Source organism: Quercus robur, chromosome 2 (genome assembly GCF_932294415.1).
Source record: "Quercus robur chromosome 2, dhQueRobu3.1, whole genome shotgun sequence".
NCBI lineage: Eukaryota > Viridiplantae > Streptophyta > Magnoliopsida > Fagales > Fagaceae > Quercus > Quercus robur.
The window spans coordinates 64937139-64955031 of record NC_065535.1 but is presented as its reverse complement, the minus strand read 5'-3'; the positions used below and the strand labels follow the sequence as shown (position 1 = coordinate 64955031).

Genomic DNA, 17893 nt, shown 5'->3' with positions numbered 1-17893 from the left:
AGCAAAAGACACCTTTGAAAGTTAGTAACAGCAACAAACTAAAACCGTTGGGAGTGAGTTGAGAGTGTCCGAACCCGCAGGAAGACACGTGGCAGTCCAGTTTGTTCATTACTATGTAACAATTAGCAACTACCGAGAAGAATTTCCCGCCGAAAAGAGTGGCTGTCTCTCTCAGACAATGCCTACTTGGCTTCTTCTTCTTCTTCTTCCTTTTCTCAAGGCGGTTGGAGAGAGAGAGAGAGAGAGAGAGCTTTTACCAATTAAGGTTGTGGGTTATGCATGTTGTTTATGGTGTAATAAAACAAAAAGATGGGAAAAAAGAAAAAGGATATCATACAGTTGGAGAGGGAATCAGTGATTCCAATCCAGAAGCCAAAGATTATAAGCTCCTTGGCCAACCTCTTAGGTATTTACTACAAATCTTTAACACTACATTCATAACTACATACTTACCATTCGAGTTCCTACATACATTTATATACATATATTCGCATGCGTGGGATTGTTCTTCACCATCTTTAAATGGGTGTTGTGATCTTTTTTGTGGGTGGCTGGAATTAATTGCTTCTTTTTCTTTTTCTTTTCCGAATCATCTGATAAATGGGCATTGTCTGTTTTACCATGTTAGAAAATTTGAGAATAGTTATTGTACACAATCAACTTTATATAATCTGGCTAGATAGGTTTATTAGTTAAGGTAGTACATGGTAAAAGCAATACAAGTGCAAGGTACAACAGACTATTGGGCTCAACCGACCTAGACATATTAACATGTTTTTATTTTATTTTTTATGCCTGAACTCCCTTTTTAGTTTCCAAGGATGAATATTTTTTTGGTTTTCTTAGCTGCAAAATTGATTCTTAAATGTTTTTAAAACGTGGGATATAAGATTGTTTTGACAATATAGAACTAAGGTAGATGCTATTTACTTAAACTTGATTATGCCTTTGTATAGGAAACCACTAAATGATTCCAAGAGCAACAAGGTTCAATTATATCTTCTCTTATGCCATGCCAAGTTGCAAATTTTTTTTTTTTTTCCAATATTAATTTATGATATCCTATTTATTGTATAACTGAAATTGAGTTCTATATGTTGTGCAGAACAAACTTCTGACCGAGCCGATTTTTTAAAACTCTGCCAGAGAATTGAATACACAATTCGAGCTTGGTATCTTCTACAGTTTGAGGATATGATGGTATTGTCATTTTTTCAAGGCCTCATTGATCAAAATTTTTATCTATTTTCAGAACTCTTAATCAGATTGGTTATGTTGCAGCAATTATACACCTTATTTGACCCAATCCATGGGGCCCAGAAATTGGAGCAACAGAACCTAACTCCTGAAGAAGTTGATGAATTTGAAATCAAATTCCTGATGCACTTATTTCAGGTAATGTGGCTGCTGCAACTTTTTGTGAAATTCTTAAGGTGTCTTCTTATTTGCTCTTTGTTTGAAACTATTGTTTATAATTTGAAAAAAGATTAGGTCGTCTATGTTCCAGTAATGAACCAAATCAGGCATCATAAAAAATTACAATAATCTATTGTTTGGAGTTTCAGAGTCCACTTGGCTTTCATCTAAACTTTCCAACATTTCCCTTCTATACAGGTGATGGATAAGAGCAATTTCAGGATAACAACAGATGATGAGATTGAGGTTGCTCTTTCTGCACAATATCGCCTAAATCTGCCTATCGTAGTCGATGAATCTATGGTGCGAAACTACTTTAACATGTCTATTGAGCCGCCCATTACATTATAGACACAGTTCAACATTTTGAAACATCATGCACAGTATAGTCAAGCATCTGTAAATACGTTTATTTGGGAACTGTCACGTTTCTTTGCATTTCTGATTTCATTTTCTATTATGGCTGAATATAGCTTGATAAAAGGCTTTTGACAACGTATTTTACGAAGCATCCTCATGACAACCTTCCATACTTTGCTGATAAGGTATTGCTTTCAATCCAGTTTAAGATATTGCAACTTGATTTATGTGCCTTTTGGTTGACTATTTTTGTGGGAATTGATCTTTGTCACACCCCCCCCCCCCCCCCCCGGGCCCCCCCCAAAAAAAAAAATCTGTATGGAAATTAATAATTCATTGGATTTTATTTTGTTTGAGAGGTGGTGGGAGAATTTATGTTGGCTTAAGTTGGGGAGCCAATATAACTCAGAAAACCTGATTATCGCAAAATCACGTAAATATTGCAAAATAATCTTAGTTTGATGAACTAATAAACCAACCTTAGACTCCTCCAGACCATAATCTACTATTTTTCTGCACTTCTAAGACAATAACCACCTTTCGAAATAAAGTAACTCTATGAATTTCCTCAAAGAAATGATTTTGAGGTCATCATTAAATTTTTTGTATGATATCAAACTACATTAAAAGCTGTGATGTGTCAAATACTCAAATGTCATCTTTACAAGATAAAAGCTTATTGCCAGACGAAAGTCATGCAATCAAGTTTGGCATGTTGGTGACTAGAATCATATTAATGTGTACACGAGGTCTCTCCTCTTTTTTTCAAGAAAACTTTTACTTAAATATATAATAAAAAAGGACTATATAGTTCTTTGTTGAATGCAAGTTTTTTTTGTGAGTAATTGCAAATGCACTATGGTTGGCCCCCAGATAATTGGAGGCACAATAGTTGTAATGAATGTAGTAATGGAATACCATTCTCCTTTTTTACCTTATATACTTGTTTGAAGTCAGGGGTACTCTCTCTCTCTCTCATAGAACTGATGCGATCCATCTTTTTCCTTCTAGTACATAATCTTCAGACGTGGCATTGGGATTGATCATACAACTGGTTACTTTTTCAAATCCAAAGTAAATACGATTATTGTGCGTGCGTGGAGATGTTTTCTGAAAGTGACTGGGTACGTACTTATATTGATGTATCTGAAAGTGACTGCTTCTATTGGATTGCAAAACAATAACCTAAATGTTCTACAATATTGCTTATTTCATACGTTTAGCTATACTGGAATGTTATTATTAATATTCAATTGTTTGTGTTATTGAGCTATTACATTGACCTAGGGAAATTAGTGATCAATATTTGTTCTTGAAATCTGAACTTACCTGATTTGAGAGTTGTATTTAGTATGTGAATCTGCTTTCACTATAAGTCTGAGCTCTCTTTTTTTTGCATTTAGGATGTGAACTGTTTTCAATATAAATCTGAGCTCTCATCCTTCTGTACTTATTTTGTGAATTTCTATAATTATTCTGTTTCTTTTTTGTGGCAGGTTGAAAAGAGTTTTGTTCAGAAAGTCAAGACCACAGTTTAAAAATGATAAAAAAGAATCTATTGAAATTAGCACTGAAGCAGAGCAAGATGACTTATATGTTGAACGGATCCGTGTTGAAAATATGAAACTCAGGTTCAAATGGCAACTTGATAATTCAGATTTAGTTATTTATGGTCTGATTTTGGCTGAAGTGTTAAAAGATTGGGGTAGGTCTTAGGTTTAAAACTTACCAACCAGGAAAGAAAAAAGTGATAAAGAAATGCCAACATGGAAAATTTCCAATTGACAGAATTGGCTTACTTATAAATAGTTTACACTTGTGTTCAAATTATATGTCATGATTATATGTGGTTATACATCAATTTTGCTGAGATTTTTTTTCAAAGACTAAACTGCAATTTTTTCATGGAAGATTGCAGAAATTTAAATCCTTCCATTGGTGCTTATATACATAAATAGTCTAGCCCGGCAATGATTTCAGCAATCTGGTTTATCAACCTGAAAATGGACATATGTGTTGTTGGAGTTACTTAACTACGATTTCTTATAATTTATGATGTCTTTCTTCTGTCTGTCCCAGTATTTTTTCAAAGCTGCTGAGCAAGATTACAATTCAAGAACCCACATTTGATAGAATTATTGTTGTCTACAGGTATTGGCTTTTTTTATGTAATTTTTCTTGAGTTAGTGGTTTTAGATGGCTGTATGGAAGCATATATTTATCTCACTCAAATCAAGTTGATTTTCCTTATTGAACAAAAGAGCAATAAACTCGTGGTTGTCAAAAAAATTATCAAAAGCATATTTATGGTTGTCTCTTATTTTGAGAATTTTGTATTTTCACTTTGTTCCAAATGAAGGCACTTTGAGAAGGATTTGTTGCGTAACATAGATACTTTTATAGATGATTCAGTCATGAGGCCTGGAATTCATTCTTATTTCCTTCAAACTTACCGGCTCTTTGTCTATGATATGCAATTCTAATTTTTAAAATATCATGAAAAATAAATCACCATTTTCTAATGGAAACGTAAATCTGTAGGCGGGCAAATACCAAAAAGGAAAATAAACGGGGTATATATGTGAAGCATTTCAAGAACATTCCAATGGCTGATTTGGAAATTGTACTTGTGAGTTTTTAGTTTTATTCTCTTCTCTCGCTCTCTCTCTGTCCCCCTGCCCTTCTCTCTCTCTAACCTGGCGTGGGAAGTTTATCCTTTAACAGCCAGAAAAGAGAAATCCAAGTTTAACTCCAATGGACTGGGTCAAGTTCCTTGTTTCTGCTGTAATAGGACTGGTCAGTTATTGCATATCCATGAAATTTAATGTACTTCATGGTTGTTATTTTTTGGTTCTTCTTGCTAACATGCATAATCTTTTTTATCAGGTTACTGTTATTAGTTCACTTAGCATGCCCAAAGCAGATATCCTGGTCATATTTGCTATCCTCTCAGCAGTGATCGGTTACTGTGTCAAAACATATTTCTCGTAAAGTATCTTCCTCTTCCTATGTGTTTAAATGTGTGCATGTCAGTGATTGTGTTTCTGGATCTGGATGCTATGGATATATGGCATAGATTATGGGTGTTGATCACATCTGACATCGAATGGGACTGCTCAGAAAATACACTCAGCTGGACCTTTTCCATATGTTAGATGCGTACAACTAGATCAGAGTAACTTGCTGAGGAGGATTTCTCCTTGGTTGGACATTACTCTAAATCATGTTTGGGACAGGGATTCTGCTACATATTTCCGAGTTTTTCTGTTATATGCCTTGCTATAATTGATACATACCTCTAATTTTTAATATTACATGCAGGTTTCAGCAAAACTTAGTTACATATCAGAGCCTAATCACACAGTCTGTGTATGACAAACAACTAGATAGTGGAAGGGGAACTCTTCTTCACTTGTGTGATGAGGTGATTCAACAGGAAGTAAGTAGTATGCTAGAATTTTTTTGCCATTCAATATACAAAAAATATATCTTATAATTTGTATGTAATATCACAAAATTAAGGAAACCAATTTTTCCAAAAACACAAGTTATTATGAAACAGTCCTGGCAATGTATATCAAGCTAACACCAAGGCCAAGCACATGCATATGGAAGAAAAGAAATGGGGAATTAAGATAAAAATGGCAAAGCCAAGACTTGAGAGTCAATTGCTCTACACCGTGTTAGTAAACCTATTGTTCACAGCAATTTTGATTACAGACCTATTTTATTTTATTTTTGTTCAATTTACGGTGAATTTTAGGCAACAGGGTTATTATTTCCTTATGTTAAGGGTCAAAATATATAATCATTACTAATTTGTGAGAACAATCATATTCTGCACTTGGTAAACACACTCCACATATTTGATCTTTTAGCTGTGTTTCAAATTTAAGTTATAGTGATAAATAAATTCCAAAAGCATTTTTCGTGATATTTTTTCTCAAATCCACCAAGTCTATTACCTGTTTCTCAAACTTGATGAAAAACAACCTCCAAATGCTTACACTAGCTCATTTGTATGTCCAGGTCAAAGAGGTAATCCTTTCATTCTTTATGCTGATGAAGTGGGGAAAAGCTACAAGACAGGTAAGCATAGCTTTGATGCTGATTTCTTTTCTTCTTCTCTCTTTTTTTTTTTTTTTCAATTCATGATTCCTAGAGGAAATGTAGGTTCTTTAAGGCATTGCTGATTTGTAACTTTGTGGAAATCTTAAGTAGGATCTTGATGTGTGGTGTGAAGAACTTATTAAGAAAGAATTTAATGAAAGCTGTAATTTTGATGTGGATGATGCTGTTCAAAAGTTAGAGAAATTAGGTATTGTTGCTCAGGTGAGATTTTCTTTCCTTTCTTATTTTTCTTTCACTTTTTTATTTTTTATTTTATTTTTATCAAATTGACAATTTCAGTGCAATGTTACCATCAGTATGTTGAGTTTGTCTTCTACATGCAATAAATATTCACTGATTTAATAAATTTCTCGAAGATCTCATATATTTGGACCTTTGATTTTCATTTAAAGTGATTTTATAAGCAATGGAAATAAGGAGGGACTAATCCATTTTTCTTTTGCTCATATCAGTGAGAAGTTATTATCATACAGAGTAGGCAGATTTATTCTGGCATTCATGTGAATGATCCCATTTACACGAATAGTTGATTGTTATTGCGTGTGTGAAAATTGTACTTTTCTCAATGGAAGTGTATACTTTATAGTCTATTCCTCCTTTCATTGTGTGCCTATATGAGGGTTAAACTGATTTTACTTAAGTGGCCGTCACACAATTTTGGTCCTGCCAAAACAAGATTGTAGGAAGGAACGTCTAGCGGCAATTCTAACATATTTACATTAAGGCCTTTTCACAACAGTTTTAACATATCTATATAAGGTCTTTTCTCAACAACCAACTTGGGCACTAGTGCTTAACAGCCCAGGACTTTCAACATCATACTAGGCAATGACCCCTTAAACTATTTCTTATTATTAAATTAAAATCTACACAAGCAATAATGGTGTCCCTACCAGAGGATTTAATTCTCTCCACTCTATTCTTTGTAATGCATATTTCCCTCTCTGCTTGTTCGTTGTGTTTGTGTTGTGGGCTTAGTGCCTCTTCTAACTTGGAGAGTAATTGATCTTAGGATTCTAAGGGAAGCTATGTATGTGTAGATTTGAAGCATGCTAATGAGATCATCGGCACCACCATGGAGGAGGTTGTACTTACTGCTAAACAGGGTGACAGCACTCTTTGATGCTGTCTGGAAGGCTTCTTTCTTTTTCCTCTTCTGCTTTAGCATAGAGTCTAATGGTCTAGAGGTGATATTCTGCTTTCAAGCAGCCCAATACTGACAAAGAATGTATAAAGTTTTTGGTTGGTGAGATTGAATCTAAGACCTTGCCTAACCCATCCAACCTACCACCAATTGCCAAGCCAGTGCCCCAGGGACTGGAAGTTCAATTTTCATGAGTCTATATGTACAAAATTTCATTGTTCATTTGAAATGTAACATATTTTGTAGCACATCAGTCTAAAGTTTCCAGAATTTTGATTCTATTAGCAATGCTAAAATCTATTTGTTTGAAAAGATGATATTTGGCTGAGTTTCATTCTTCATTTATTAAAGAACTGTAACACCTTAATGGCTTCAGATTGGATAATATTGCTAGCCCCAGATCTCTTTATAATGGTTGATACATTATAGATTTGATCAGACAACCAAGAAAAGAGAAACAAAACTATCACTTGTTGTGCATATGATGTGGATAATCTACTTAAGTAAACCAAAGCCATGCACATTGATCTTAACTCAGCCATTTTAAAGCTGACTTGGGGTAAGAAATTGCATAGAGTGATATTTTATTAGGGAAAGTAATTACAAAGAGATTTTCTATATACAATGAGTATTTAAATGTTGACAGTTCAAAATTGTTGAATCCTGTGAATAGGTCCATTGCAATGAAATAAATAGGCCCACTGCAATGGTTATAATGAGTCCCAACGACTGATTTGTACACCACAAATTTCAGGTGAAGATTTCATAAGCTCTACAGCTGCAATAACCTGCCATTGATTTCGCAGAAAAGGGGTAAAAAGTTTTAATAACGAGGCTTGAGAAAATTATCATAGTACAAACTAAGATTAAAGACTAAAAAGAAAGTTCGTGGAAACCATTTACAACCTTAATGGTGGGCAAGATGGATTATGAAGACATGAGTCCTGGCAGCCACAATTCCAATGGAATCTTACCTATAAACAATCCCAGAAAATTCACAAAGTCACATCTCATTTCCCTGTCAATATATCCCAACTTTAACATAAGAAGTGAACATTGTGCAAGCACACACACCAACAGATTGTATATAATGAAACATGAGCAAGATTACATGTGCATTTATTATACTGATTTGAAGTGAGAAAATAAGCAGAATACTTAAGGTATTCGATGTCATTATTCACGTGAAATTTGTTATATAAAGATTTTCAAGTTTATCTTCATGTATATAATGTGTATGTATGCATGCATGTGTGTGTGCGTGCACAAATATTGCATTATGACATAAGCATTTTCTAAAATGAGCTTCTAGATGAGGTTGATCACCTCAATGAAAGGAATATCCTGTAGACGTGAGCAACTTCACCTTCCCATCACAATCCAGTGCTAGTTAATGTGTGTCGTTTTTAATTTTTCAACTGTCTCAATTTATCAAGAACCTGCTTCATTGATGGCCGAACAGAAAGTGCCTCTGCTGTGCAAGTTGATGCAATCCTCAAGAGTCCTAACAGGTTCTCCTTAGGCCCTGTTTCCCATAATTCAGGAGGGAAAAGCTCAGAAGAACGATTTTCATTGGTCAACAACTTAGCCCATGCCACAATATTGAACCCATTCCCATACTCAGAAAATGATGGGTCAAGTGACTTTTTCCCTGAGATCAGTTCCAACAGAACAACACCAAAGCTATAAACATCTGATTTGTCAGAAACCCTGCATGTGGTTGCATATTCTGGCGCTACATACCCAAAGGTGCCTGCAACATCTGTAGTGGCATGGGTCTCAGATACTTCAAGGAGCCTAGCCAACCCAAAGTCCGACAGATAGGCATTAAGCTCCTCATCAAGCAGGATGTTGCTAGGTTTTATGTCCCGATGAACTATCCGAGGAACACAGGAGTAGTGAAGGAAAGCAAGAGCCTGTGCTATGTGAATTGCGATCTTGTAGACAACTGGCCACTGTACATTATTGGCCGACCTGTTGTGAATGAAGGTTTCAAGGTTTCCACCAGAAAGATAATTGTAAATTAGGAACATTTCAGCCTCGCCCCCATAATATCCAATAAGAGTTACAAGGTGCTTGTGTCGAATTCTTCCTAATGTTCTTATCTCTGCATCAAATTGTTGAATGCCTTGAAACCTACCTATAGAGAGCCTTTTCACAGCTACAAGGAAACCTGGGACCAATTCTGCCTTGTAAGTTGACCCAAAGCCACCTGCACCTATAAGATTCTGCATGCTGAAATTCCCAGTAGCTCTAACCACATTATCATAATTCAGTTCAATTGGAGAATCTGCAAAGGTCACTACTACTTTCCTTCTCAAGCTAGCGAGTCTACCAAGCTTTCTCCTCCCAAAAATAATGACAAGAACTATTACTAGGAGTACACATAGTACAAGAGAAGCAGAGGTTACAGCAGCAATTATGGCAGACTTCAGTTTTCTTTGTTTGGGCGAATTTTGAACTTCAGGTGAAACCGGAAGCCCAGCAGGTGAGGCAGAGTATAAATCTGGGCAAGAATGCAGATATCTATTCCCTCGGAAGGAATCACAATCACTCAGGAGCTGAAGATGTGGGATATGACCAGAAAGGTTGTTGAAAGAAACATCCAGTTTGGTAAGATTAGTTAGAGTTGAGAAAGATGAAGGTATGTCCCCATAAAGCCCATTGTGATCGAGCAACACGATTTCAAGACTTGAGGCATTTGTCAAACTTGCAGGGATAGTTCCTGTTAGAGCATTTCGAGATAAGTCCAAAACCATAAGAGAAGTCAAATTACCTAATTGAAAAGGGATTCCTCCTGTTAACTTGTTTCCTCCTAGAAGCATCCATCTCAGATTTTTCAGATTCCCCAATTGATAAGGAAGAGGTCCAAACAGTTTATTTCCACTTAAGTCAATACGTTGAAGCATCATAGAGCCACCAATACCAGGGCTAATTGATCCACCGATCTGATTCTGTGCTGCTTCAAACTCTTTCAGCTGTAGACAGTCAAGAAGTAGTGCTTGATGAAGTTCACCAGATAGTTGGTTAGCACTCAAGTTAACCAAAAAGCTATCCAGATCATTACAGTTTGAAACTATCTGGCCAGGAAGTTTCCCATTGAACTTGTTATCATTCAGTAACAATCTGTATGTGAACTTTAAATTGGTTGCCAACAACCCTTCGCCTAGAGAGAACAAAGGTAGTGAACCAGTGAGGCTATTCCAACTAAAATCATGAATGATTTCTTTATTCTCTCCCAACCCCAGTCCATAAAAGGTATTCTTCTGAGAACCCCAAACAGGAATGTTAAAGTATGCATTTTGAATATCTTCCTTATCTAGGTTATTAGGATATTGCCCATGAGAGATCATCCTGGAAGCATCACAACTGCCATTCTCAAACCTTGGAAGAAAACCAGAGATGTTGTTCCGGCTGACATTGAAGTACACCATACATGGAACCCGCATTTGAGTAGGGAGGTATCCCAGCAAAGCGTTTGAACTCAAATCCAAGAAACTGAGATTCGTACACAACCCCAGACTTTCAGGTACCACACCAGTGATATAATTCTGCCCCAAATTGAGGACTCTCAGCGAGCACAAATCACTCCAATTACCAGGTAACCGGCCACCAAGATTCGCTCTAGGCGCCCACAAAACCTGTAAGCTGGGAAGCAACAAGACCTCAGAAGGAACACCCCCAAGAAAGGCATTGAATTCAACTCCATAACTATCCACCAAGCTATACTCATTGTAACCAGACCCAGAGTCAACCTTAGTCAACACAAGAACAGACAACTTCCTGCAATTGCCAAGCTCTTGTGGGATCTTATCAGTTAGGCTATTTCTAGAAACATCCAGAACCCGGAGCTCAGAAATCTGGCCAATCGTGGCCGGGATCCGGCCTTCAAATATGTTCCCATCAAGCAAAAGGGTCCTCAAATTCCAACAATTTCCAATCTCAGGTGGAATAGAATCAGTCAGAAAGTTGTGAGAAAGCCTCAAATGATTCAACAACTTACATTTACTCAAACTATCTACACTAATTTTAATCCTACCAGAGAGCTGATTATGGGACAAATCAACATCTCGTAAATTTCTCAAACCAATCAGTCTATTGGGTATGGGACCCGAAAGTGAATTATGGGACAAATTTACCAAGCTAAGATAGTAAAGACGGGTTATCTGGGTCGGAATATTTCCTGAAAAGTTGTTACCTTGAAGCTCAAGAACCTCCAAAAACCGAAGCTTTCCGATGCTGCTACCTGGGATTTCACCAAAGAACATGTTGTGGGGAATGGACAAAGTTCTGAGCTGGGTGAGGTTTGCAATGGAAGCTGAGATTGTTCCAGAGAGAGCAGAGTCTTTGGCCAAAGTGTTTGTGAGGTTTAAGGAGATGACTCTGTCCCTGTGGCAAGTGATGCCATACCAGTGGCAGTGGTTGGTGGATGGGGTCCATGTGGAGAGGAGGTTAGAAGGGTCAAGAGTGATGGAGTTTTTGAAGCTCAGGAGGGACAATGCGTCACTGGGAAAGAGGATTGAAGAAGTGATGAGAGGTGGGTTGGTGAAGGAAGAGAAAAAAAAGATTAGAAGCCATGGAAGAGGCATTGTAATTATTGTTGTCAAGAAAGAAAGAAAGAAAGTAGTGTTGCAGCAAATGTCAGCAAGTACTTCTTTGCTGTGAGTGAGAGAGCAAAGTGAGAAGCTGTAAAGCTTTGTATGAAAGAAAGAAAGAGATTATAGTAAGATTTGTTTCTTGTTTGTTTGGTGTTGCTGTGTTTGCTAGTGTGTTGAGTAAAGTTTTGCAAGAGCAGAAAGAGTTTTGTGTCCAGAGAGAAAGAAAGAGAGAAAGAAGTTAAAGTTGGGATAAGCACTTTTTAGCAGAGGCTAATGTGCAACAAGACAAAGAATAGCCGGCGAAAGGACCGGGAAGTTGTACAGAACGGTGTTTGTCTCACATGCATGACCCCCTTTTTTTTTTCTTTTTTGCCTTTTAATATTTCAAATTCAAACTTAGAATAATACCACTAGAAACTAGAAAGTATAAAAGTTGGGTTGCATTCACATTGGTTTATGTTACATTTTCTCTCGAACCTATTTTTATAATTTAATTAATTATTTTTCAAAACACTTCTAAATTTTATTTTTGAATATTCATTTTTTTTTTTATAACATTCAATATTTTTTCCCTCTAGTTTTCCTCTGCCTCATTTGCAAACAAATAGAACCTCAGTCTAAATCCATGCCCAAATCAAGCCCACATATCAACTCACAACACAAATTAAACCCACGGATAAATTAAGGGAAATAATACTTTACCACTCTAAACTATACTTTATATTTCACTTTACACCCTAAACTTTTCGAATGCACAATATACCTTGAAATATGACTATTATTACACTTTGCACCCTTGATGTTAAGTTTACTACGTAACTTGGATGAAAATTCAAAATTTAATATGCAAAGTGTAATTAAGATTATAGTTTAGAGAAGTAAAATATAATTTCTCATTTGTTTTTAAGAGATGACAATTAGGTATTTTCATGTGGTACCATATTTTTCTATCCAAGTTAGCAGTAAATTTGATGTTGGCGTGCAAAGTGTAATAAGAATCATAATTTAGGGTGCAAAGCATGTATTTGAAAAGTTTAGAGTGCAAAGTATAAAGAAGTATAGTTTAGGTTAGTAAAGTGTAATTTTCGCAAAACATCATGTTGCTGATAAAGAAACTCACAGATGCTACCTAAAGGATGAATGACTTAAATATTACCTTAAAACTAGAGCCACTACCTCCATCGTCGTTGAAATCATCATATCAACTGTCGATTGTCGATGAGGTTTCAATCTTTTGTTTTTCCCATCGTGTCCTTCAAATCTTCAAGATATGAGAGAGAGAGAGAGAGAGAGAGAGAGAGAATAAATAAATAAAATATTCATGTAGAGAAGCTACAATGTTCTCTATTTTTTTAGAAGTATTGTAGCAAAATTTTATTTTGCTTAATGGGTGCATAAGCCAATGTGAGTTTTTTTTTTAGGGTTTATTATACGTGTATTTGGGCTCATCTAACCTAGTGTGAATGTTCTCAAGTAGTTTATTACATTCATGGACTGGTAATTGAAGGGATTTACCATAAACCCCCCTCTCCCCCAAACAATGATAATATTAATTTAGGCATGTATAAGCTGATAGGTGCATAGACCTATGTGAATTATTTTTAGGGTTTATTATAGGTTTATTTGGGGTCGTCTAACTTAGTGTGAATGCATTCAAGTGGTTTATTACATTCATGAACCGATGATTGAAGGGATTTACCACGAAACCCCCTTCCCCAAAAAAGTGATAATATTAATTTAGGGATTCCCTACTCACTCTTTTACACTTTTTTTGTAAACTATTATGAGCTTGCTCATTTAGTTACATTTTTTTTTCTAGGTTGCTCATTTAGTTACATGTCTAGGGGTTTCATGTAGTTTTAATGGCCTGGTTGTCACCACAAGAAATGTCCTGGAGTTCAAGCAAAAGGCAGTGCAACTTGCTGATTGTCATAAAGGATTGGGTGGATTTCTTGCTTCTTGCTTAGAAGGCTCACATGACCCACTGTGTGAATCAACAAAATAATAATGGAAGCCTCTATTTCCCAAGATGCATATATAAACAAACATATCAAAAAAGTTCCTTCACTTTTCGATAAAAAGGCGACCATTCCAATCCCTTTGTAACCTGTCTTCAAAAACAAATGACTATATATACTTTCTATCTGATTGATTTTGCTGGTCCCTTATTGTATATAAAGTGCTTGCATGCATTATGCATGAATATCTTATACTCCCCCAGAAGCATGCATTACAACTTACACCATTGCATACATGATGATACAAATCTAATAATCAATGTGTGTGTCATCTGGATATGGATTTGCATGATAGCTAGGCATTCATTTTTCTAGGTCCAAAAAAGAAAAGAAAAAGAAAAAAAGAAAATGGGAGAGGTTTTGTTTGGATTTGTGTGAAATGTAGATTACAATAATCGAAATGAGTGGAACCCAAACCCAAGGCCAAGGGAAGCTGAACATTTCCTTGGGGACACAAGAGACCATGAGCCAAGAATCGAGCTGAATGTTTGTCAGCTGCCAGTTTCTTAGTATTAATTCAAAAAAGGAAAAAAAAGGAAAAAAAAAGAAAAAAAGAAAAAAGAAAAAGAAATCTGATTTAAAAAATAATGAAAAAAAAAGTTGGGAAAAGAAATAAGAATCTTTCACCTACTAATATAGGCCCCCCCAAGATTGGCCTTTTCTTCAGTGCATCCCCTCCTGACCAAAATAAATTGAACCATTGAGGCATTGACCACTTGACCTGTAACTTTCTTTTTGGAATTTTCACGCCAATCCAATTTTACAAGGACTTTAAAACTCGGGGAGTGAAAGGGACCCTGATATGAAGTATATTGATTATTGTCTAGTGAGTGTGACTTCAGAAAACATAATTTGGCAGTTGGCATAGACTTTTAACTAACTGAAGAGAGAAATTAAGGAACTACACTTTACTGTGATACGTGTGATTAATAAAAAATATTCATTACACTATTTGGAAGAAAGAATTTAAGAGATTGGATGAGATGCTTAAAAAATGTACTCCCTCCGTCCCACTTTGTTTGTCCTCTATTCCATTTTGGGATGTCCCAAAATATTGTCCTATTTCTAAAAATAAAAGTTATTAATTTACTAATGTTCCTATTATACCCCTATTGATTTACTAATTCAATTTCTTGATAAATTTATTTAAGGGTAGTTTTGGAAACTTATACATTTTTAAAAGGTAGACAAGATAATAAATGATGTTTCCTTAAAAAGTTTGACTTTTCAAACAGGACAAACAAAGTGGAACGGAGGGAGTACTAGATATGGATTTGCATTAGGCCGTGACACTAACTTCAAGGACCTTTGAGTCAAAGGAAATGTCATAAACAAAAATAATGAAAAACAGGTTGTCATGGAAAACGACAACAATAATAAACGAACAATAAAGCGAGGCAGGGCTTTGATCCGATGGACTCATGGATCCATCGGAAATCCCCCCTTTAAATTAAGGATTTTGTCAAGAACTCAGTTTTTTTTTAATTAATAAATTATTTTAAAAAAATTTTATATCATTTTTATGAAAAATATATGAAACCATCAAAATAATAATATTTTTTTTTCATAAATTTTTTTTTAAAATATTTTCTAAACTAATACTTTTAATACATTCGTTAACTTTTTTTTTTTTTTTTTTTTTTTCTCTCTCTAGAGGATAAGTAACAAGAGGGGGATCACTTATTTTTTACCCACAATATCTAAGATGGTCGATGATGATTAGTGCGACATCAATTTCAGGACCATATATTACTTTTATTGTATCTTAATCATAAGACTTATAAACTTATATTTTAGAATCAAGAGGTGCATAGTATATTGAAGGCTTGAAGCTAGAGTTCGTTGTTTAAGACTCAAAATGAGATTTGGGAAAGTCATTGGTTTGGTGGTTTTTAATTTTAACAATGCTACGTACATTACAAATTTCACAACTTTTTTTCGCAATATTTGAAGTGACAAATTATGATTAGTGTAACATCACTTTCAAATGAAATCACCATTAACATTACTTTTATTATACATTAATTATAATATGCCACATTTGGTTGTGAAAAAAATTGTGTATCTAGACTTATTATCAAACTTTTGATAAGATTGACTTAGCATAATGTCATAAATAATTTAATAATTTACTTTTCTATATTTTGTTATTATTGTTCTTTTATTTTATTTTTAGATGTTTTATGATGATGCCGAAAAATTAATAGTAAGTCACGCGGTCTTACGTGCTAGAAACAATGCTTGCACAACAAAAAGAGAAGACCTAACATAGAGCACTGATGTAGTGCCAGCCAAATACCCTCCGAAGGTCAAGTTAGAACTTCTCACAACTCTAGAGTGCCAGAGCTGGGGTGAATTATACGTATCTTGGTTAGTGAGGGTATTGAGACTTTTATAGTAGTAGAGGGTTGACATCTTTTCTTTAGTTTAGAAGTCTTTTCCTTATAGGAGTCCTTATAAACGTATTTTACGGAACCCTTTCCTTGTAGGAGTCTTTCTAAACATGGGACACAAGATATTTCCTTGTATACGCATCGTGGAGGCCAAGTTTAGGTTATGTCAGAATCGTCAATCTCGTGCATACCCTTTAGCTTAATTGTCGTCAGCTTTTTCATCTTTGCCCCAGGTTGACATAGTTAGCTTGGAGCCGTAGACTCCATACTGTTGCCATATGTCAGTGGATACAAGGCTAACGGGTTTGTCTAGAACGTCGCTCTTCGCCTCTATATCAGTGAGTATATTTATAATTTTATCCTTATCATTTTAAAATATGATCACCTTAAAAAGATTAGTAGATAAAATATTGATAATTTTTTCAAACATATCTTAGGACTAAATAGATAATAAATAGTTATCTAAAAAAAGAAAAAAGGATAATCAATAGCATTGATTGAGCAACTCATTTTGCACCCAACTGACTACCTCAAGCAACTCATCTTGCACTAAACCGGCTGCCTCAAGCAACTTTTTAATGTTTGAGACGGTGTGGTTTGGTTGTTTGAAATACATACTTATTGTTGACTAATGCGGTTGTCAATTAGAGGGTGCGAAAACTGCTAAAACAAAACCAACCAATCTTTATTACTTATGTGACAAGTATATTCAAGCAACTTCTAATGCTTGAGACCAGGGGCGGAGCTATAGCAAGGCTTGGAGGGCCATGGCACACACCACCCCCCACCCCCCCCCTCCCCCCCCTCCCCCCAAATTTAAAAAACTATATTATATTATGTGTAAGTATTAAGAACTTGAAATATTTAACTACAAAAATAGAAGTTGGCCCCTCCAAATGTTTGAGTTAGTCCAATGATGCTCTTAAAAACCAATAGAATTTGTCAATTTGTCTAGTAGTTATAGAGACAAGATAGTTTTTGTTTTCTCTAATTCGTTTTTTGTACATGTTTAATATCAAACTAGACAACTTTTGTATACTCGTTGTTAAATTCCCCTAAAAAATTATCTTGCAAATATACATATGTGAAAGTTGTTAATTTTATATACAATATATTTATAAATTATGACCTACTCTAGTGTCAAAATATTAATGTCTATATTTGTATATGTGCATTTACGCATATGTGTGATGGTTTATTTTGATTCAAGACTAATATATTAGTACCAAAATTTGGCTCCCCAAACAAAAAATCCTAAGTCCGCCCTTGCTTGAGATGGTGTGGTTTGGTGGTTGAAATGCCTACGGATTGTTGACCAATGCGGTTATCAATTCGAGGGTCTGCAAAAGCCACTAACGCAAAACCAACAAATCTTTATTAATTATATGACAAGTATAGTAAACTGATGTTGTTTTTAAATGATGTTGTTTTATATATAAAAAATTGAAATAATATAAATATTAAAAAATGATATCATTTTGAATCACAACCTGGACTTTTTCTAACTCTCTCGATCTAGGTCTCTCTCTCTCTCTCTCTCTCTCTCTCAACCAAATCCTTGAATCTCTGTTGATCTTCCAAGTCTTCAAATTTCCAATGCTTCTAAATCCTTCAAGAACCACTCCCACCACTATCAGTTTCTCACTCTCGACAGGCGGTGGACTTGATGTTTGACGACAACAACTAGGCTAGCTTTCAATTTTCTATTTTTAAAATCTTGTAATGTTTTAGTCAATTTTGGTGGCTTTTTTTTTTTCGAAAATTTTAATTTTTGGGTGAGATTTATTTAGATTCCCTCATATTTGTGAACTTAATTAAAAAAAATGGATTTTT

General features: G+C 35.2%; 2 protein-coding genes across 4 annotated transcripts; one reads left to right on the top strand and one right to left on the bottom strand.

Moving 5' to 3' along the window:
• Positions 1–53: 53 nt before the first annotated feature.
• LOC126714494 (uncharacterized) lies at positions 54–7342 on the top strand. 2 transcript variants are annotated; one of them, XM_050414664.1, is made up of 15 exons: positions 54–406; positions 1106–1200; positions 1282–1395; positions 1615–1719; positions 1890–1961; positions 2788–2900; positions 3273–3407; positions 3856–3927; positions 4318–4405; positions 4501–4572; positions 4663–4763; positions 5098–5215; positions 5806–5865; positions 5998–6108; positions 6948–7342. In XM_050414664.1, the coding sequence occupies exons 1-15, from the start codon at positions 310–312 to the stop codon at positions 6951–6953; spliced, it is 1359 nt and encodes a 452-aa protein (XP_050270621.1). In that variant the 5' UTR covers positions 54–309; the 3' UTR covers positions 6954–7342. The 2 variants fall into 2 exon arrangements, with proteins under 2 accessions (XP_050270621.1, XP_050270619.1); XM_050414662.1 differs by having other exon boundaries at positions 6920–7342.
• Positions 7343–7574: 232 nt separating this feature from the next.
• On the bottom strand, positions 7575–11967 carry LOC126714493 (LRR receptor-like serine/threonine-protein kinase RPK2). Of its 2 annotated transcripts, none has more exons than XM_050414661.1 (3): positions 8378–11967; positions 7958–8069; positions 7575–7839 (listed from the first exon to the last, which is right to left on the bottom strand). In XM_050414661.1, exon 1 carries the CDS (start codon positions 11638–11640, stop codon positions 8458–8460), a length of 3183 nt encoding a protein of 1060 aa, XP_050270618.1. In that variant the 5' UTR covers positions 11641–11967; the 3' UTR covers positions 7575–7839; positions 7958–8069; positions 8378–8457. The 2 variants fall into 2 exon arrangements, with proteins under 2 accessions (XP_050270618.1, XP_050270617.1); XM_050414660.1 differs by having other exon boundaries at positions 7958–8025; positions 8378–11966.
• Between the last annotated feature and the right edge of the window lie 5926 nt (positions 11968–17893).